The 21,784-nt window shown below is 42.1% G+C and overlaps 1 protein-coding gene across 1 annotated transcript in view; it reads right to left on the bottom strand.

The window, feature by feature from the left end:
• Positions 1-214: 214 nt before the first annotated feature.
• The window catches only part of dars1 (aspartyl-tRNA synthetase 1), a 29,715-nt gene continuing 8,145 nt past the window's right edge, over positions 215-21,784 (bottom strand). Inside the window, exons 6-18 of the mRNA XM_035174223.2 lie at positions 20,622-20,724; positions 15,468-15,570; positions 14,820-14,900; positions 11,593-11,652; positions 8,678-8,789; positions 6,076-6,210; positions 4,383-4,530; positions 2,455-2,601; positions 2,092-2,134; positions 1,707-1,787; positions 1,192-1,303; positions 933-1,004; positions 215-797 (exon numbers count right to left, since the gene is read on the bottom strand). Coding sequence (XP_035030114.1) covers positions 706-797; positions 933-1,004; positions 1,192-1,303; positions 1,707-1,787; positions 2,092-2,134; positions 2,455-2,601; positions 4,383-4,530; positions 6,076-6,210; positions 8,678-8,789; positions 11,593-11,652; positions 14,820-14,900; positions 15,468-15,570; positions 20,622-20,724 — 1,289 coding nt within the window. The 3' untranslated portion in view covers positions 215-705. The remainder of the gene's footprint in view (positions 798-932; positions 1,005-1,191; positions 1,304-1,706; positions 1,788-2,091; positions 2,135-2,454; positions 2,602-4,382; positions 4,531-6,075; positions 6,211-8,677; positions 8,790-11,592; positions 11,653-14,819; positions 14,901-15,467; positions 15,571-20,621; positions 20,725-21,784) is intronic.

Below are 21,784 nucleotides of genomic sequence, written 5' to 3'. Positions count from 1 at the left end.
TATTGATCATTACTGAATTAATAAACAGTGTTTGATCCTTGTTCAGAGGTATAACAATAAGCACTGGAAAGGCACCCTGTTATTCCCCAATCAGGCAATGCCAACTTTTGAATATTGATATATTGTGATTTCATAGTGACACCATTAAGATATCAATCTTATCATATGATTGGATAAGTTGGAAAAAAAAAAAGGAGACAAAACACTTGATGGCTCGAGGATTTGTTTGTATTTAATGAATTGACTTTAGTTCCATTAACAAAACACCTGTAATTACCAGCAAACTGCTGGAGACCACAATCATTAGTCCTAAATCTGTGCTGGTAGTAGGGGGGACTCAGATCTGGATTAAAGTAATTTTCTTAACATTGTAAACATAGAAAAGAAGTGAGACAAACACTGACTCATTGGATAAAAGATGGAATAAGTGTGTGCTTCCAGCAACTTCCTTAAATCACAGATCAGCTCCTCTTTTTTTAAATTCTCTTTGCTGTTGTTGGAGAATTATGCACATCAATCAATAAAATACACCCTACTGTTGCGACTGCTTTATTCTTGCATCTTAATGGTTAATCATAGTGGCACGTCAGTGTCTAGGGTGGCACTAACCCCGATACCCCTCCTTTTCTGAATTACTATTGTTTCCCATCACCAGCATCTGTGTGTTAGTCCCAGATGATTGGGTTTGTTCACTTGGACGAAGGTTCAAGGTGTCAGGCGCTTGGGGTCACGGGGGAACATGGAGGTCTGACGTATGTTGTGGAGGCCGAGGTACAGCATGCAGACTCTCTCCAGGCCTGAGGAAGATGACAGTCAATCAGCAAATCTTTATTTTTAACCATAACATGTGGAGCTGGGCTCATATTCTCATATAGTTTATTATGATAATGCTCTTTTCAAACAGGAATTCCTCAGTAAAGCACATCACTTACCAATGCCTCCACCGCCATGTGGGGGGGCTCCATACCGGAAGGAGTCGATGTACGCCTTGATCTTCTCCAGGTCTAGAGTGACATAAAAAGACAGAAAGAGTTTCAGCTTTTAAAAAGAAGAAAAAACAAAGTTACATGTGAGACAATCATTCCAACAATTTCTTGGTGTTGTCATTCCCACCGGCTGCCTAAAGAGGGAGACAAATCACATGTTCCTATGCACAATGTCTCTTAACAGCATTTCTACACGTGCTCTTACCAATCTGGTGATGGACGGCTCTCTCAGTCAGCAGCTGAGCATCGTGGACTCTCTGAGCTCCAGACAGGATCTCCTCACCCCTCATGAACATGTCATATGAGTTGGAATATTTCTGATCAAAAACAAGAAGACGTGTTTCATGTGACATCCAGAATCAAGCTATCCACATATCTGTTGATGACCCTGACACACAAATGGTGTGAAACTCAAGAAAATTTGCAGACACAATAAAAGACACACAACTAAAACAAGAAAAAAATCCAAAAGCTAAATTTCTAAGTCGTAATTTTCTGCAAGGAGCTTTATTTCTGGGACTAAACTGTCTCGGCACATCACAATATCCAGCAGAAGACAGAGGAGTGTTTGGCTCAGTCTACGGCTGCTCTCTGGACAGCTTTTTAAGTTTAGGCACCGTCAACCACAAAACTAATTTCCACAAATTTACATAACATTTGTTTTCTGCATAGTTCGGACTACGTAGCCAGTAACTGTGTGTGGAGAAGGGAGAAACTTACAGGGTTGCTTGGATCTGGCATCGTGTAGAAGGGTCTGACAGCCAGCGGGTATTTATCCAGCACGTAGAAGTCAGTATCATACTGAGGAAATACAAAAGAGAAGATACAATATTATAAAAGGTACTTCTAGTTAGTTATGTTATAGTTATTTACAGTTATAGAAGTTCTTTAAAAACTGCCTGTTTTCGCCAACACTGCTCAGCATATGCTTGCTTTGCCATGTGCAACACTTCTGAAGGCTATGTTGTAAATTAATGATCCTAAACATTGTTTTTTGTGCAGCACTCTGATGAACCCACTGACACAATCCTGTACAGTCTATGTCCAGTAAAGCTATATTCAGATTTTTACACCAATATTAAACCAAAGGGACATGTGAACGTACCTTTTCCTTGACGAGACGGCCAAGCAGCTTTTCATTGGGTGTACTACAGGACAACAGAAAAAGAAGTCAATATTTCTACAAGCAGCTGTATTTTATTGTGTTCACCTGTAACTCACAGCTCTACACTACAAATCTATATTATTCTCTACTAGTGTATTTACAGCAACACCAAGTTAGACAAAGTGTTTCTATGTCCATTACACATGTGAATAGTTCAACAGAACAGTTTGATCACAAGATTTACTTGAATCTTAAAATGTTGCTCAGTTATTGGTCTGATGTTTCACTTCTTTTTAAACTCAAATCTAATCATCTGACATGATGAAGTGGAAGTGGGTCACAGGGGGCCTGACGTATTCTGACCTGAGGTCTTCCTCATCACCCATCTCCACCCCGGCCTCGTGCAGCATGGCCACGGCCTCAGTGAACTCCAGCCTCAGAGTGGGCTCCAGGAATTTGAAGGGCTCACTGGGAAACTGCTTGTTCACAGTCTGGATCTCGTCCTGGAAGCTGATACAGACACATTCAGACTTAGGAATCGAGGCTTAGGACTCTGGTTGTTAACCAAACAAGGGCCAAAGCCCACATGGTCAGTCACTTTGTTAGAACACATTTTAATCATTTAAGGCCACTCATCTCCTGGCCACTATACCGGCTCTCTCCCCAGAAACAGAACATAAGAGCTCACGGAGGTGCTAAAATACTTCAATGGAAAAGACAGTACGAACTAAATCACAACTAGAATGCAGTACGTAAAGTAGAGTGTATGGTTCTGTCAAGGCCAGACAATCCTACACGTCTGTCTAGCTGTTACAATAAAAAAAACAGGAAAAATGGAAGTAGTCTGATAAACTGCAACAAATTTGACTAATTCATCAATATCAACACGAAAAATATACGAATAGATCAAACTTGTATTCCTGTGAAATTGACAAAAATGTTGAAAAATGTTGCATTATCCTGTTAACAAATGAACCAACAAACAGACAGAGATGAAAACATAATGTCTTTGGCAAACATCCTTAAAAACGATACGGGAACAGAAGAGCTCTAAAAGACGTCTAACATGAGTCATTCGTTTAAAAAAAACCCTCGAGACCACGAAGAGATGAAAGTCACAGTTGCTGGAACAGAGGCGGAGTGCGGAAGGTCATGAGAACAAAAGACAAACCGCCAGAGTGTCCTGAGAAAGAGGAACAATAGTCACAAGTTGAAACTAACTGACGGTGACTTGTATAACAGGAGCTAACATCTGCGGCGAGCTGAGCATGTGGTCTAATGTGACTCATGTCTGAATCAATGTTTCACACAGACACTGGGAGTATTTTAACCATGGGAGAAAATGGTCTGAAGTCTTCAGGGCGTGTCCAAATCCACGCACGTTAGTTTGATGGTGGGAAACCCCTGTCCAAGCAAGGTGCATGGTTTATAATGGTTATAATGTATTTAATGTACAAGGGTGTGTTTTTTGTGTAACATGCAATAAACCAGTAAGAGGGAGACCTCCCTTTGGTTTCGGTGCAACTCGGTGGATTGCTGTTGTAATAGCGGATTCGTCAGGTACTAAGAGGAGTGTACACCTGTTGGCCACCCGCCTATGAAGGTGCATGTTACTATCTCAATGTTACTATCTTTTTTACTGAGGTGGTTTTGGTGTGAATGTGCACAATAGAGAGCAGGAGCCATTTATATTAAAGGAATAATGAAATTGGTAAGAAACGTTTTTTAGAGGTTTGCTTTGATTAGTCAGGAGTTGACTGAAGGAGGTACAGCGCTGATCCATGTGCTGCCTGCAGTCAATAATTAAACAGAAGGTTTATGACTGGACTGGAAATGACTAAGACTAAGAACTACTGTCATTCACAGACATTTGAAGCCATAAATACCGCAGCTTCCATACTCATCTCCTATTATAGTTCATTACATGTGCAGTACTAGTTCACAACGCTAGGAGGCAATAGAGCCACATCAATAAATCTAGTGTGTGGTAATGGCCACCTTTTGTTAGAGAAGACAGCGGTGTGGGTGATAACACTTAATCTGGATTCAACAGATGAAATAACTTTACTAAGACATACAATATTCAAACCTTTTATCAGCCATAAAACGTCCGCACCAGGAATTGATCCTGTTAAAATTCAGTGTGAAACCTCGGTGACATTTCATTTACATCAGGTTTTGGTGCAAATCGTCACCTGAACTCACAAAAAGTTTCAGTCCAACTAAAGTGTTGAGAACAAAAATGTCAGCCTATTAGTTTTGAGCTTCACTGTATAAACTCCTGATCTTACTTGTCTCTCAGGCCCTTAAAGATCTGAACCATCGTTTCGGTGATGGAGTCGATCACTTCATGGTAATGGTAGTTGAAGGCCATTTCAATATCCAGACCCACAAACTCAGTCAGGTGACGGTGGGTGTTGGAGTCCTCTGCTCGGAAAACTGAAAGATTTAAAATCAGTGTTTAAAAGTCAGCAAATGGAAGAAGAGGAGAAGTGGCAGGTTTCAAATCTTAAACAGTTTGTAATTCAGGACCTTTCATTTTATTGCTTATTAAGCAGTTTGTGTGCCACGAGTCCTCTAAACTGAATCAGCACTGATCACCTCTGTGATGAGGATTTCGACATCACTGCTGCTGATGGTTTGCTGGTCAGTGCTGCGATGCTTAGCTGCAGACAACTGAGGCCTTGTGTTAACCTACGGTCTCACTAAAGCTGCTTTCAGACAATAAAATTGGGTCTAGACATTTGCTGGTGTTTGCCCTCCACTTATGAAAAACGCAGCAACGGATCGTCTGGGTCAGACCCCTTCACAACAACAGGAAATTGTCTGAACATGAAGTGAGAAGTGGCAGCTGGGTAGAGCGTACAGCAGGCAGGACTACATTCTGCTGCACAGATCACATGTTTATATGCACAGCACAAAGACATCTGCCTGTTGTGGGGAGAAACTGACTTTGACATTTGTGTTCTCACATACAATCGCTTTGGAAAAGGAAAATGTCCGGACTTCAGGGCAGGTCTGAAAGCAGCTTAATTGTGAAACGTGTCGGAGTGATACTCACGCATGCAAACAGTTAATTAAATGTATCTCAATATACATGGAGTGGATGGATGGAGACCCAAGTGTACGTATAAAGTTATAAATGTGGATATGCACATTTCTGCTGTAGTGCTAATTAAGAACCTACAGTTTTATGCATCTGACCCCTGCATACATTTACTGAAACAACCAATAAAAAAAACCTAACAGTGCCAAACATAATTAACACGACATCTGGTCCTCAGTGCTGCAGACCGGCCTTGTGTTCACGTCTTTGTTCCCCTTGTGGACCTCTTCAGCTGGATTTAGATAGTGGCACCATATATACTTCAACACAGAGACACCAGGGTTTCAAGGAGAGTTGATCCCAATTCTCCTGACTTGCCGAATCGGTGCGACTGTAACTAAGGCAACAGCAGCGAGTACATTGTTGCCTCAGAAGCTGCAATGACCTTAAGCCCTTTGATTTCTTTGTGTGCGGAGAAGAAAACGAGGACCTTGGTTCAGCCGGTGGAAAATGTGCATCCATCTCCAAAATGTCTCATTTTATCTCGGGTCAGATTTTTTGTGTCATGTTAAAAATAAGTAAGAAGCATCTGAATGTGTAGGAACCCACGAGTGGCTGTTCGTATGCGATCGAGCGGTGGCAGTGTTTGCTTACCCACAGATCTGAGGACAGTCTTAAATCCAGCACAGCATCATAAAGTCTTTTACAAGCCCCACTGTGTCACTAACGCACTAAGCTACACAGCAGCTCTGAACACAGTCAAAGTAATACACAAAAGGAGGGATGTCTGTTAAAAGTTTAATAATCTAAATGCATTAAGAGCCATTTCTAAAACAGACTTCTCACTTAATGGGGACGAAGGTTTTCACTAGACTCCTGCTGCTCATTTCACTCGCACAAGTGGATGTCGAGGGGACAGATGGGAGAGTCGAACTTACCTGGCCCCACACAGAAGACCTTGTCAAAGTCGGCACAGATGCACATCTGCTTGTAGAGCTGGGGAGACTGGGCCAGGTAGGCGCTGGTCTTGAAGTAAGACACAGTGAAGACATTGGCTCCACCTTCACTGGCAGCTAAGAGAGGACAAAGTGGACAACTTTTAGAAATTACATTTTATTAAATGGCCATTAGCCGCTGGAAATGATAGAGGTTTTGATAAACTAGTGCCGTGCCTGTTGTAGACCTGCCTGTTCTTTCTGAAACTGTTAGAGTGACCTGCGGTAATTGAGCCATGGTAAGTAAAGACAGTACAAAGAGCTGTGCAGCTGTTTATTCAAAGTTCAGTTAAACCCAGTACACAGAACCCTGAACAGTCGTCGTGAACACGCCCGTTCTCATGATGTCACTTACATTGATGAGTCCCAGCCACCGCTGCTACAGAGCGCTGGTCGCCTGTTTATTCAAAGTTTATTGATATTCAACGTATCGTGTGTCCAAATCCTGCTAAATTGAAAACTGCACTTCCTTGGGCCATTAACTACACACATGCCTTGTGTTAAGCTGATAAGATGAATGGTTCTTGAGATATTCGAGCCACATACACACAGATAGTGAAGTTTAAGTATCTATCTAATGATTTACTTAATTCCAGATAAGAGACCCACTGATGGAAACTGAATGTTTGTCATGTTGCAAACTCAAACTGCCATAAAAGATGAGACACAAAGTTTAAATTTACAGTAATATCTGTCTTTTTGAAAATAAGGATATTTGGATGTTGGCTTATGAATTAAAAATCCCCACATACACCTGTCTGGCATATTTTTAAAAACAAACAAATACAAGCCGCAGACTTATAAGACATACGCCCAACTTACATAACACATTTGCGGTTCCTTTTTTCATAGACGTCAGAGGCCATATTCTGGTACACTCATCTTGTCCAAAATAGCGTTTAGGGTGGTGGTTCACACAACACAAACTGTCACTGCGTGTACTCTGGGTGGTGCCAGGCAGGAAGATGTGGGTTTCGCAAAAAAAAATAAATAGTTCAGTTGATTTACAGGTGCCGCCAAAACAGAAGAGCGGCAATTTTGAATTTATATGTGAGAACATGATTGGCTCTTTAAGAAAAGGGGAAGTGGGCGCAACACAGGTTTCGCCACAGTTCAATTTGGGAAACACTGCTCGAGACTTTTGAGAAAAACTGCATTTCAGCTGAAGAACAGAAAAGTTACACTGGTATCTGAGACCTGGGGCCCAATCTCTAACAAACTGGGTTTGTATGAAATGAGGCCTGTAAAAGATGTCCGTCCCTTCCGACGCTAAAGTTGGAGAATGTTTGCGCCTAAAGGAAAACCAACTGAACCATGTGTGTGTACATTTTGGAGACAGGGGAAAATTGGTGACTAAGATGGGGAGGTGGTGAATAGAAGCCGGGTTGTAGAAGTTAAATGTGAGAGGCATATGTATGATGATGGCAGGATTGAGGAAAGACTGCACCATAAACATACTTTTACCACTTTAAACAGGCTAAATTATCAATGTTGGCTGCAAAAACCCCAAATAACATCCAGCAGCATTCAAGATTAATTTAGCAAATAATTTTTTTGTTGGTTGTTGTGTAAATTAGCTGCAGTGCACGCGCTCTCAGCTCTCACACAGGGAAGACCTTGATTTCTGTGTCCCGCAAATTCTTTTCTTGGTTGCCGAGAGTCACCATAAAGGACCATTCATCACCGGGCTCATTTCTATGCATCAGCATTTATGAGGTGCTTTGTATTGACCAGTTACAACTGAATGTGGGTGTATAGAGGAGGGAAGGATACGAGGCTGATCCACATGTGCACGTGTCCAGGTGGACTGTGATTTATAAAAGGGAACATCGCCTGCAGGTGTGGATGTGCACGTTTTTTTTTTTTAAATCTCACCATTTCGCCATTTTTGGCTTTTGTGCGCATGTGCATTTTTAGTATGGATCCTACACACTGTTTTATAAATGAGGCCCCTGCTGTTGAGAAAGATTTTCAAGGATGAGTGATACACTATACAGGGGAAAAACTCAAATAACTGAATCTTCTGAATGTTGGTGGGAAGGTTTTTGTTTAAATCTGAAGTGTTTTTTTCTCCCCTGGTCTTTGCTTCTTCCTGTGATTTTTAGATTAGATTCAACTAATTTAGATTATTAGATTCAGATGTGGGATAAGGCCTCTGGGGAGCAGGCTTAAGGAAAACCTCCGCTGTCAATTTAGGGGCATTGTGTGGAGATATGGGAGTTTATTAAAAATCCCCACAGGGCTGGATGACATTTCGCATTGGTCTGAAAACGTTTTGTCTGTTTGTCTGAGTCTTGTTTCATTAACTTTATTCGTCACTAAAACCACTAAAACAGTTTTGGGAGCTTCAACTGAAATGTGGTTCCTGATCTAGAAAAAGAAACGGACAACCCAAACAGGAAGTGAACTTTACAACCGCCACGCGATGACTCACGGGACATCTGTGGGTGGTGATATGATATGGAGAGGGCGTGCCTCCATTTGAAAAAGATTCAGTGCGTGTTAATGTCACTTTTTCCCATGAGGCAGGATCATGTGTCTGTACCTGATATGATCTTAGGGGTCTGGATCTCCACAAAGCCCTTATTGGTGAGGGTGTCTCTGAAGAGCTGGCACACTCCCGACTGCAGCCGGAAGATGGCCTGGCTGGTGGTTGTCTACACGGGGGGGGGGTTTCACATACAAACACACAGACATGAACACGATTAGCATGAGTCACAATTTCTGCAACTCCTGTCTGGCATGGCGTGAACCCAAACCCTGCACGAGTCCCAAGAAATTTTAAACTATTAACTGTCGCCGGTTTTCGGCTGAAGACTAAAGGGAACAGAGCCTTTGAAATAAGAGCTCCATCGCTCTGGAATACCCTGCCTGAGGAAATACGGCTGGCTGGGTCAGTAGCTTCCTTTGAATCCAAGCTTAAAAAGTCATCGTACCACATTTCCAGATTTTACCCAATAAACCCAATTTTGGGGTATTGCAGTACCTCAAGGAGCGGTGCACCAACACAGTAGATAGTGGTAATGCACCTTGACGTTTGTTGCCATCTGCCAATAAACTGATACGAAGAATATTTTACACAATTCTATATTATTGTGTGCTTACATTTCTGTCACACCTTTAGTCTATTTATTATTATATTTATTCTTGAATAACTGAGTTTTATTTGTTTTTATGTTATAACTATGTATTTTTAACAAATTCTTTATTTCTGGAATCAAGGAAGGGTTAAAACTGTAAACCAGCTGATAAATGTAAACCCAAGCCCCAAAATCCCCCAAAGCTACAACAGTTAGGCGACACACCGTGTGAAAACATAAGTGAACACTCCCTGAAATCCACTGATTCATCTCAAATGACCACAAGATTTCTTGAAGTGAGCTTTACTGGCTTTCAACTCCAGTTATTATACATCTTCATGAAGACAGGCCTTGGCTCTGCCAATACAGGACGCCCAGGTCTAATTAAGAGGTTTCATTTCTCTCTGTCTCCCCACATCTCGGGCTCCTGTCCAGTCCTGAGTCAGCCTTGTCTGACTAGCAGTTGGCAGAAATGAAAGGTGATAATGTCTTCATACTGGCAAAGCTCATTAATCTGCAGACAATGCCTCAGGGCCGTCTGACGAAACTTTTTTTTACATTTCTAATCTGAATACTTCAGTAATTCAGTCTGCAAAAAGAAGATGTGAAGAAAAACAAAACTTTCCTGCTTCACAACACTGTGATCAAAGCCTTTAAAGAGCAGTGAACCTAATAATTCATTCAACCCCCAAAACTCCTATGACTCATTTGTATCTTGTATAACACACATGGCTGTGCCCCATTTCAAACGTGTGGGGGGGAACCATGAATGTGGTCCAGAATGTGCAGGACCATGTTCGAAAATTAGAAAGCGCTTCCTGTTTACAGCACGTCTGCAGAGAGCAGGTAGGGTGGCTGGTGGTTAGTTACTAGAAACTGACAGATCTTCTGAGGCACCTCTCAGTGGCAGAGTGTGTTCGAAGCCCTACTGCGGTGACGCTCCACCACAGGCACGTTTCAGAGAACACGATTAAATGTTCCTCTTCGTGGAGTCTACAGTGGTAAACAAGTTAAATGTAAGGGTTTTTTAAGAGCTTTTTGAAATCACTTGAAATTAAATTTAAGACCAAACTTACTATGACACAAACCAAAAAACTGGCTTTAACCACCCCTTATCAATAAACTTGCATTTCCCCATGTTCATAAACTAGGTAGCACACTGGCTAGAGAGGCATTGGTTTAATAAATAAAGTTCCCCAGAGACAGACAAACGACACAGCGCAAAGTGGGAGTAATAATTCTTCTTTTTCGTCAGTGTGGCAGAGTAGAGACATTTTTACTGTGATAAAGATCTATCCAATCTGAATTTTAGATAATAATACTTTCTACAGCTTTTTATTTGTTGCGATGGTGTTTTATAAACCAAACAAGTGAATAACTAATCAATAAAACCAACAGCTGATTAATGACTACTAAAAATGAATGGTTTTACAGATGGTAATTAAACTAAAGCTTGGACTGATTCTCATATACACTTAAAGATTATTTCCTTACATGTCTATCATGCTTCTCAACACCAACGAATACTAGGATGACTGTCCAACACTGTGACTGTGGGTCCATGAGCAGGAGTAAAACTGTGAGCACAGTGTTTTAGTGTGAAGAGCCTTGTTTAAACATGGTCAAGTTATAAAGGGCAGCTCCATAGGAACTAAATTATTATTGGATTGTTTTTATGGTTCCCTTTAGGAGCCTCTCTTTGCAAGTGTGGGAACCACTTTACAGCTTCACTGGGCTCCGCGTGTAAAACTGATGACAGACCGTGAGTCCGTGAGCTCAAAGTGCAGTGTTAGAGAAACAGGTGTTGCTCGGAGGCTTGTGAGCTACGTGGCTCTGTGCCTTGGTGTCAGCGCCTTCCTGCCTGTAGCATCATCCACGTGGGAGGCACAGATCAAAACAATGAGACACTTTGTGGCTTGGTGTCTTCTCCTGCTCGTGTAGACTTTGCACATCTCCCACACTGCACAAGAGTGAAAGCACCTGCCCATTAAATCACAGACTCTCTTTCTCACTTCAGAGGTGCAGTGGTTTGCTTTGCATTCAATGTGTTTACAGTAGCTCATACAGTTGTCTGCTGAGCTTTTAATGTCAAACAGAGGTTTGTTTTGTTACTGCAAAGCATAACAGATGAACTTTGTTACTGTGTTTTCTAAAATAAAAGATTTTGGAAATGGTGAATAATAGCCCTGAAAACTTGAACTTGACAAGGTGTGGCTTCAAATATCTGAACCAACAGCTCTTTTTCCATCTCACCAGACAACTTCACAAGCCTCTAATGTGAACATGCCACCTGTGAGATTAGATATATCAAGACAAATACTCTGCAGCCTTTGTCACAAATTCAGGGTTTTTTCTCATCTCAGTTCTGGGAACAACTTACCCTGAGATCAATCACTCTGTTGTCCAGCTTGGTGTCCTGGTTCACTGTGGCTCTGCCTTCCTGAGGGCAAACACAAACATCATCACTTCAACAAAAGTCCTCCAACTATGAAATGTTCAGCCACTGTTAAGTCCGTGTTCACATGAGTGTCATGGCCACTGATGTACAAACGCTTTTTCAAGGTTTTTCTACCCTCACACAAAGAAAATACAGGTTAACATTGAATACAAGTAAAACTAAAAAACACCGGGTGCTAGACAACCACCACGATTATACAGCTCTAACACATGCAAGTTAAAAGATATTACAGTTGCTTTGTTACATGCAACAAATTGTACAAGGTCAACTACAACAAAAGACATCTGCAGCAAGGGGCAATGAAGCAATAATAGAGAAAAGGAGAGAACACAAATGAAAGAGTAAATGTTTCATCACAGGAGGAACCACTGCTTCCAGGGTCATGGATGTCAGGCTTCCTCATAGGACCCACTGGATTTGAGCTAATAGCCTGCAAAAGCTTCACATCCTGCTCCGAGCAGCCCAGTGCACAGTAAATAAACGACAGACAGACAGAGAAACAGACAGAGAGACAGACGGGGCTGTTAAGGCCTGTGTCTCTTGGGAAGACAGGTGCTGCAACAAGTGTGAGATACATCGAATCCCCAAAGAAAACACCTGGGATTGTCCAACTGGATAAACATGAGATTTCTCTCATATGGTGACACCCATATATAGATTTTCTCATTATAATATATATACAAACATTGCATAATTAACAACTACAGCTGTTAGAAGGTGGCATTCCAAACTGTCTGTTAATATAACTGTTAATATAACTGTTTGCATTAGTGTGATTATTGCAGCTCAATAACTTCACCTTTCACAGATGAGCATGAAAGATAATGACAGCAGCATTTTTAAAGCTTCGCTGCTCATAATTTAGAGGGATGGCAAAAAGTTCAGACAACTTGCTGAAACTTCTGCACTAAACCTGAGAAAGTGCTGCAGTAAGAGGAATTATAATCTGCCCAATTAAACTAAACTATCCGCCTACCTGTTGAGCTTATCACAGCATTTCTACCAGTTCTAAAGTGGCAACATGAGAGGCTGCAGCGAGATATGTTCACCTGTTCAATGAACCGGTTGTGGGCAACATATTTCTGGCCTTATTGAGCAGTAACTCTATAATAAATAACTGTTGGCATTGTGTAAATCAAGTGATCTGAGAGAAAACTAGATTCATGCACTTCCACTAGGTTTAGTTTCCACCCATGGGGAAATCTGGACCGTGACAGGTGACCAATCAAAAGGCAGTTCTGCATGTCCACTTCCCTTCAGTGGAAATCCTACCCTAAATGAAATGCGTGATATCCTATAGGAACAGTCGCTGTTCTAGCATTGGCAATAACTGCCAAAGCTACCTAAAAAAGGAAAACAACATTTTCCCTGTTCTGCTGGTCAAAAAACTCACCAACATCGGGCTTTTGTCTGCAATGGGAATGGAGACAATTGGTTTTCACTCTCAGGTCAAATGACTCTGTAGTTTTCATTGGCTCCAGCTTCAATCGGTACTTTTCTTCTTTATGATGCAGTCTAAATGCTGAACTTCTTCTGCATGACGTTATGACATGCATTGAGCTTCCAGGTGTAAATAGCCATGAACGCTTGTGTACTTTGTTTTTTACATCTTGGGAAAAGAGATTTTCAGTCAATTGTTTAGCAGCTTTACCTGCAGAACGAGGATGGGACTCAACAATGAATTTTCTAGCGATCCCATCTCCTGCGGTTTCAGCTTGATTGAGAAATTATAACAGTGGATATTTGCGCTGCTGGATAAATTGTTTAAAGGTTATAATGTTTTTGGCTAAAACATCCTTTTTATCTTTTAGGTAAAACAGCTACGACATTAAACTTTTAAAAACTGAAACTGAAAAAATAAATCTTTTAAATTGAATCTGTAACCGATCGTGTATTGAACTGACCTGGTGTTAAGCCAGTCAGTGTTAAGCCAGTGACTGACACCACAAGACAGCAGCTTCAGAGTTAGTTTAATAACCACTAATGACCTCCTAAACTGTAGGTGGGGAAATAATAGCTCTTTATATAATGCATCATCTCAAATGATTCAGTATCGATGCACAACTCTGCATAATTGGAATTCAGAGAGCTTCCTAAACCATGGCTGCCGGCTCTTAGCAACACTGTGTGATGAAATCACATTTCGCACTAACAGAGGTGAGTCAATCGAGGTGATTTTACTCACTGACTGTGATGTTAATCAGTGTGAACCACTCTGCTCTTCATCTTGTTTAATTTAAGCAGGTTTTATGAGACAATCCTGAACTCTGCCAAAAAACACATCTCTATTCTCCTTGCTGACAACAAGCTCAAAGACTAAATAAATCATAAAGCAAAGTTACACTGCAAACTTGCTTTCTATATAAAGTGCTCATATGAATTGGGGCTCAACGGTTAATTATGCCGTTTCCATTGTCTGGTCAGACCAAACTTGAACTCTGACGCACACAGACAGTCAGTTCCTCTTTCCCACACTGGGAAGTTGATGTCCAAATTATTTAAATGAAAGCAGAGTCTGGAGCCGGGTCTACAGCTGTTGTACAGCTCTTTTTGTTCCCTCAGCTCAGACTGAGCTGTTCTATGGACATTACAAGCTCATTCTTTCACCTGACAGTAAAAAGTTTCACTTCATTAATTAATGCACCTCACATGGAGCCTCAAGGTATTTCAGTCTACGGTTAGGTGATTGGAAGAATATCGTCTGTCTACGACTGGCTGTGTCCATAGCCAGATGTTTTTTGGACGATTTCTCGGGCGATTTCATTTTACTAATATAAGTCTGCCTCATTGAGAATTAATTCAACTCTATAAATAATTAACTTAGGACCTGGCACTTATTATATATTATACAATGATATACATTAATTGATTTAGTCTCTCCTCCCCCTCTCTCAAACTGACACGCAGATACACATCAACACACACACACACGCACACATAGTCATAATAATCATCTGTAAACTCAGAATGGGTAAAATCCACATCATTTCATATTCCAGAATGGGTAAGATGAATCAGCCTTGGCTTTGAGCAAATACAGAACTCAAGGGAGGAGAAGAAATGGCACCAGAGTGTCTCCATCAGTGAGGATCTTTGGTGACACAGGCCCTCCATGCCTCCCCTGCACCCCTCCCCACACTCCTCCTCACCTCTTCCCCCTCTCCATCTGGCCTGACGGCATCGTCCAACTGCAGGGGGAGACGGGGCTCTGCCTGGCTGACGACAAAAATCTGGGAGGTAGAAAGAAACAGAGAGCATTAAAATTCACAGGGTTTGTGGTCATGGAAAGTACCCAGACTCCACAAAGACTATAGAGTGTCAAAGTGAAAGAGATCTACGTGTGAACAGTTGACTTGCGTGTGAAAACCACTGGGTTTGTGACGCTAACAGTCATGTTCAGTTGGTGGGTAGAATCGGATGCAGGTCACTGAGCCAGGCAACGAATCTCACATTCATGTTTAGCTTTTTTCCTAATATGGACAGTGTGCCAGTTCTTGACTACATCAAGTGTAACTAGTATGGTGTTTGTACGGATTACAAAATCTAACCTGTTTTAAGGTTTGGAGTAAATAAAGATCATACCCTGAGCTGAGGGAGGAACTGAGGAGTTAAATGCTGAGTGTATGAATCTGTGTTGCTCCTGTGTGAATAGAAAAGCATTATCCTGCTTGAATGATTCTGAAGAGGCTAAATGTGCGATTGTGTATTTGTATTTAGATGTAGAGCACAAAAAGAGAGACTGTAGCATCTGCTCTGTGTTCACATGCACTGTTGACGGCAGTGAAAACTCTGCCCACCCTCTCGACGTGCAGCTCCACGTCCTGCTGGGAACAGCTCTCGATCTTCTGTTCAACTTTCCTCACCGACGCCTCCACGTCTACGATGCTTTCCTTGGTGATGCTGGTTGAGACAGTTGGAAAGGTGGAGGGTAAACAACAGACCTCACTTAGAAAACAAACTGGTGTGTGGGAGGCCAACTGTGTGAGAACAACATTTCACTTACACTCTTGACGCTCGTCGACATGCATTTTCAGTTTTTCGTGGTGTGCCGTGCGGGACAGTGTGGGGCGAGTGATTCTGTCGAGTCGAGATTTTGTTTTTGATTCAACTCACTGCACATCCTAAGAGAACAAAGGCTGCGTTGACATTTGCAAACACGGGGGGGTAAAGTGGACTACGATCCCACAAGCGCATATAGCTTTCATAACAAAACGGCACCTCGCGCCCACCTCCTACACTTTCTCTGCTCAACACGAGAGCATCTACTTTCATTAGGTTCAAATCAACAGGCTGCATCGGGGAGGAAAATGTTTTAAAGTTTCCACACACACCATACTGTAGACAAATTTGAATGTTGTGGAATGATCCACAGTGGGAGAAATAAAATACTATAAACGGACCCAAAACGGACCCAAATGTCTATTAGAGCTAGGGTTGGTAATCCTGGCAAATGTAGCAAGAGCAGGTTACACTTAAAAAATACGCACCCAATACATCCCACCCCCTCCCCACCTTTGACAAGAGGACCTCTTGTCAAAGCTAGGCCCATAAAACAGATAAACGCGGTCTGTCTGACAACCGTGAGAAGATGACTTTTCCATCGCTCGCTCGCCATCTTCTGGCTATTGTCTCTGCTTCAGTGGTGTATGTCTCTCCAGCTGAAGACTCAAAAGGAGCACAGGCCGGGTGCGCTCCGGCCGGCAGGTTGGTTTGTGACAGACAGGTCTGCAAACCAATCATTTCATTCGGCCCAAATTAAATGATTGATCGTGTTTATGGCAGGTTTTAGGAAAAATTTAATTATTGATGGCTATCAGGAGGTGAAGAGAATTTCAACAAATTACAGCGTCTCCCACAGAATAAATTCAATCTATGGAGGTCAGGGGGGAGCATGTGCATGCGCATGCAGGTCATTCTCACGCGCAACAGATTCTGAGTGATGTGGTACACTGACTGAAGAGTGAAAGAGAAGTTCATGCGTGAGAGAAACAACTGCAGACGGAACTTTGAGGTCAGACTGTCTATACTGATGCTATAGTTAGAGATCTCTTATGTTATGAAAAGTGTACAAAATATATTAGGAAACTGTTGCAGGACAAATTAGAATATGGTGGCCCACCACAATCTAGATAATTATGGGAAACACTGAATAAGATAAAATAAAAAGTGACCGACTCTAGGGTGTGCACTATTAAAACAGCACCAGCTAATTTACAAGTCTAAATTACTTAATTTCCCTTTCACAACTGTATATTCGTTACAAAGGAGAAGTGGTAAATCCATATAAGCAGGTGAATATGAGAAGGGTTGTCCAGCTATGAGACAAGTGAGTGGCAGCTTGGAGCAAAGGGGTTGTAACCTAAATCATAGTGAGAGCTTGTGGGAAGTACCCAGCACTACAACAATAACAGTTGGATATTGAGAGGATGGGTACAAATTCCCCTATCAAAAGTAAACTACAGTGTATTTAAGGGGAAACTTTTCTTAATTTTGCTGAGATGGGTTTTCAAAACAGGTCACCATCTTCCCACGCAGCTTCCTCCCTGCAACTCAGATTAGAGATGCGCGGGACAACACTGATCATCATGAGGCGCAAGGCCAGATGGGTAACCTGCTGAAATCCTTCACTCCTCCTCATTAAAAAGCAGTAATGAGGGACTGAGCGTTGGGGAACTGCTGTCCCTTCAGCCCCACGACAGCTGCCGGCGAAGTCCTTCCCCTCTAGTCGGAGATCAGTTAGATAAATAAATCCCCACATTAATAACCTCCGCTGCAGGGCCCGGTGACAACACATTCAGCGCACACCGAGGGAAACGGACTGATTAACCCAAGACTGGGACTTGACAGGGAGAAACACATCTGAGAGAACACGAGAGTTTCGATTTTCACATTGAATCTGTTTTTAATTTGGGGCCAGTGCTGCCTGGAATCAGTACAATAACGTGGAGAGACGTTAATAAAGTAATGCTGGCATTGCTGGAGATGCTGTATCTTTACTATAACTTGGATTGGGATCACTACACTTAACCTGCACTAAATGTAGATATGGTTTGGATGTGCTGATATGAGAATATGTTAGAGATATACCAGACACTAAATTATAAACATTTTATCATTGTAACAAAAACACTTGTAGACACAACCCTTCAGATGCTGATTTGTCAATATGACAAATTATATTTAAGACCTTCATAACACCATATTGAATGAATGAATTCTACCTGACATATGAAAAAAGTCCCTGAATTACACTTGTCCATAATTGAAGATAAAGGGAAGTAGCCTGGTAGGGAATAAATCGGGAAATGCCACATTATCTCAAACTACAGACAAAGACAGTCAGTATACATTGCCCTAAGCCAGAACCAAGTTCTGACTGGAATGTTTGTAGACTATCGGTAATCAGTTCCACATTGGTCTTGTTAGTAGAGTTTGCTAATATCACTGAGAAAGAACTACAACACACAGAGCCATTACAAACGCATGACAAATGCATGACCTAATACATTTCTCTTAGGAAAAAAAGTGTGACAGAAGTAGCATTACATGAACAACCTGTCCAACACTAAACCTTGTGTATAACATTTTCACTTATTTAAGAATTTTTAAGGCCTAAGATTCAGACTATCACATTTTTAGACCTTTTAAGACACCGTGGAAACCATGAAAGAGGAAAGTAAAGCTGACTGGACGAGATTTCCGAGTCTTTGTACGCAGTGGTAGATCTGTTGCTCTCACCGACAGTGAAGATCACACACATACTCAAACATGTATCATTTGAATGAACAATTCATCAAAAAAGTCCTGACTTGTAAAGCCATTCAAAACTGAACTGAACCTACAAAACACAAAAAACTCCACGATTGTCGTCAATCCAGTTTCAGAGGCCACATCAGTCACAGTTCTCTTGTGCTCTACACTCAACACGCCTGAGGTACTCGAGTCGGTTGCCGAGTCTAAAGATCACTTAATTAAATTGTGTGAGTGAGCGGAGGATGTCCTGGATATACAATATGTAAAATTAGACTTCCTCAGCTATGTCATCACTGCCCTTGACATGATTATGAGAGGATTTACTTGTAATCCAGGGTCTTACTCCGCTTATCAATCATCGCACCAAGTGTGTGGAACAAGACGGGGGGGGGCAGAAAGCCACAGGAGCTCATGGAACCACCTGTTCTTTAATGTTTAAATAAAAAAACACACATAACATGTTGATCCTAACAGTAACCATCAGACAGGCTCTTGGTAACTATACCATGTTTGACTTGATACAAGCCTTTGGTGTCACAGAAAAAGTGTCATCACTTTCACCCGCTCTTTTGTCAGGTGGCGATGTGTGGCACAATAATTTAACCGTCCAACCACAGTATTGCAAAACCAGATTAAGGAACTACCGCTCATAAAAGAAATCATCTGTTACAAAAACCTATTGAAACATAACTGATTCACACAAAGGAAAAAAACAATCTCCTGTGTGACAGTTAGTTAACTTTTCCACCATGTCACACACTTTGAAATCATGTCCTTTTCCTGCTTGCCTCTCGCTGTAGGAGAACAGAAAATAAAGCTGAATGTAGAAGCCGGCGGTCCAATAAGCAACTGAGAGGAACTACGACCCTGGTCAGGGCCCCGTGACACTAACAGAGTGGGGGTCAGTGTGGTCGGGCAGCAGAGGTCGAGGCTCAGGTGTGAGCAGCAGTGACCTCGCCCTCATTACAAACTTGTGCACGAGTCGAGCTTCTTGTGAACGTCAACAACCCGCCGAGAGGCTCCGAGGGTCTGATTTACGAAACACGGGTATAATGAATGTAAGTAAAATGGTAATTTATGCACATTTGGATATTCATCAAACGTTTAGTTGCTCCCACTTGTTTACATATGACTCAGGCTGGTGTCTACATAAACTCCATCATTCATTATTCACCACATTAAATCTGCCCTGTCCGTCCGGAATGGATGACTATATTTACTCAAAGTATTACGGGAACTAAAGAAATGTTTGTGCTGCTGTTTATTGTTTATTTATTTTCACCGCAGCTCAGTCCCGAATGATCCGAGGGAGAAACGCTCGTCCTCTGGTCAACCCACAGCGTCACGGCCTCCGCGCTGGGTATGAGGTCACATGTCGGGAACAATGATGGGGCCGGAAACGTCCCCATTGATGTTTGACACTGCATTCTTTATCAGTGACGTGCTCTTTAATTAACAGCTCTAATGAAGCCGGTTCCCTTTCAACTCTTGTCGGTTTCTCGGGGAGGTTGAAACAGCAGGCACTTCTCTTCTGTCTTCAGTCTCGTTGGCAGCTTTTTGTGATGCTGGGAGACTTTAACAGCTGCTGCTAAACACTGGGCTGGTTTAAACAGCTTTAAGTCGCTGTATTATCCAATGTCACAACTGCTCCGGCATATGAGGAAATTCATCAGACAACAGGAGTAAGGGAAAACAGTAATTTACTGAAGCACTTTGTTTTAGTAAATTACCTGAAGTTCATTGTGAAAGTCCAATATTTTACTTATTTCAAAAGCGAGCCCCCCCCCCGTGAACGTCAGCATAAAGCAGCATTATTATCAGCCTCACCCCCTTTAGCTTTTAATCATTTAATAAAGTGCACTTCTGCTGATAGTTGTGCTCATTCATAGACTTCCAGTAATGGGGCTGGAGTTTCAGTGCTGAACATGACTAATGGCGCTCGGCTCTTAAGTATTTCTTCCTCCTCTGATCCGAGCTGCTGTATCTGCCATCTCAACAGGAACCGCTCCATTAAAACGCTGCTGTATCCCGCCCTGTTAACAGCCAGCTTTTGTTGTCAAGTGAAAAATGATTGATTTCCACACCGTTCACCTCGCTCAGAATGTGTGAAAATGGATCAACGGGGGCGATTAGGGCCCAGGATTTTCCCACCATTGTTCTTTGCCCTCTCTGACAGGAAGTGCAGTCTCTGTACTCACTTCGCGGCGAACTTGACCATCTGCTTGCTGGCACGATCTCCCACTGCAACGAGTGCCTGCACGTTGAACTGCTGCTGACGCAGGACCAGAAAGCATTGCTTCCCTGAAAACAAAACAACAACAACATGTAGTGCCAGCGTGGTAAGAACTCTTTCAAACAAGCTTAACAGGCCTGTCACAATAAAATCTCTGGTGCTCACTCTGACAGTAACGTCAGTGTGTGCAGTCCAAAGGGGCTACGTGTTACTCGGAATGAAGAGGGTATCCCTCAGCTGGAAGGTTTCTTGTAATCTACAGGTAAAGTGTCAAACATTTGTGAACAGTCTCGTCTTTGAAGAGCACTGTGTGGCAAAAGGCTGATTGCTACCTTCCTAACAAACACACACACCTAGAATCAGTGTAAACAACTTGGCCAACAAAAACTCAGGGCAGAGGACAGTCAGACCACCCAGGTACTTTGATGTTTGTTGCCTGTGAGAAAGGGGGGTGGGTGGTGGGGAGAACAGTGATGCTAAAATCCCACCAACAGATGCACCTTATCCCCGACCGAATCAGGATGTTATTCCGCTCACACGTACATCCTTACAGCAGGCACGGCGAATGAAGACATGAGCGGAGGGGAAGTGACTCTGAACTGTGGAAGTTATCTTGAAAGGCTATGGCAAAGGAGATCATCATGGAGACCTGACTTTATTTGTAACGACAGATTTAGCAGGGCAGTAAAAAGGCTTGATGTTTCATAAAGAGATGCAGTAACCTGGCAGACTCGGTGGGTTCACTGTGCTCAAACAGAGCAGCTACATGGCTGCCAGTGGCTGTAACCCAGCTAAAAGAGAGATATAATCTTTCAGTTGGCAAGCTAGTCGGATGAAATGATATCAAAAACAGCCTCAAGTCATCAAACTCTGCTTAACATGGAAACAAGGGGGAATAAAACTCTGTATTGCAGAAACAATTGTGTACAGTTGTTTTGTGCATATTTCTGTGTTACTGTAAAATTCGAAGAATCATGCTGGGTTTTTTCCTGACACACAACTCGTGCATCTACCTAATTCCATGGAAATCATTTCAGTAGTTTTTGCATAATTTTGCGGCCAGGCAGACCAGTAATCATTCCACACTGTAAAATCTGACCATTTCCTTTTTTTAGTTTCTGAACCGTG

This window comes from Hippoglossus stenolepis, chromosome 13 (assembly GCF_022539355.2).
Source record: "Hippoglossus stenolepis isolate QCI-W04-F060 chromosome 13, HSTE1.2, whole genome shotgun sequence".
NCBI lineage: Eukaryota > Metazoa > Chordata > Actinopteri > Pleuronectiformes > Pleuronectidae > Hippoglossus > Hippoglossus stenolepis.
Note: the sequence above shows the minus strand (reverse complement) of the source record. Positions and strands in the feature narration are given on the sequence as shown.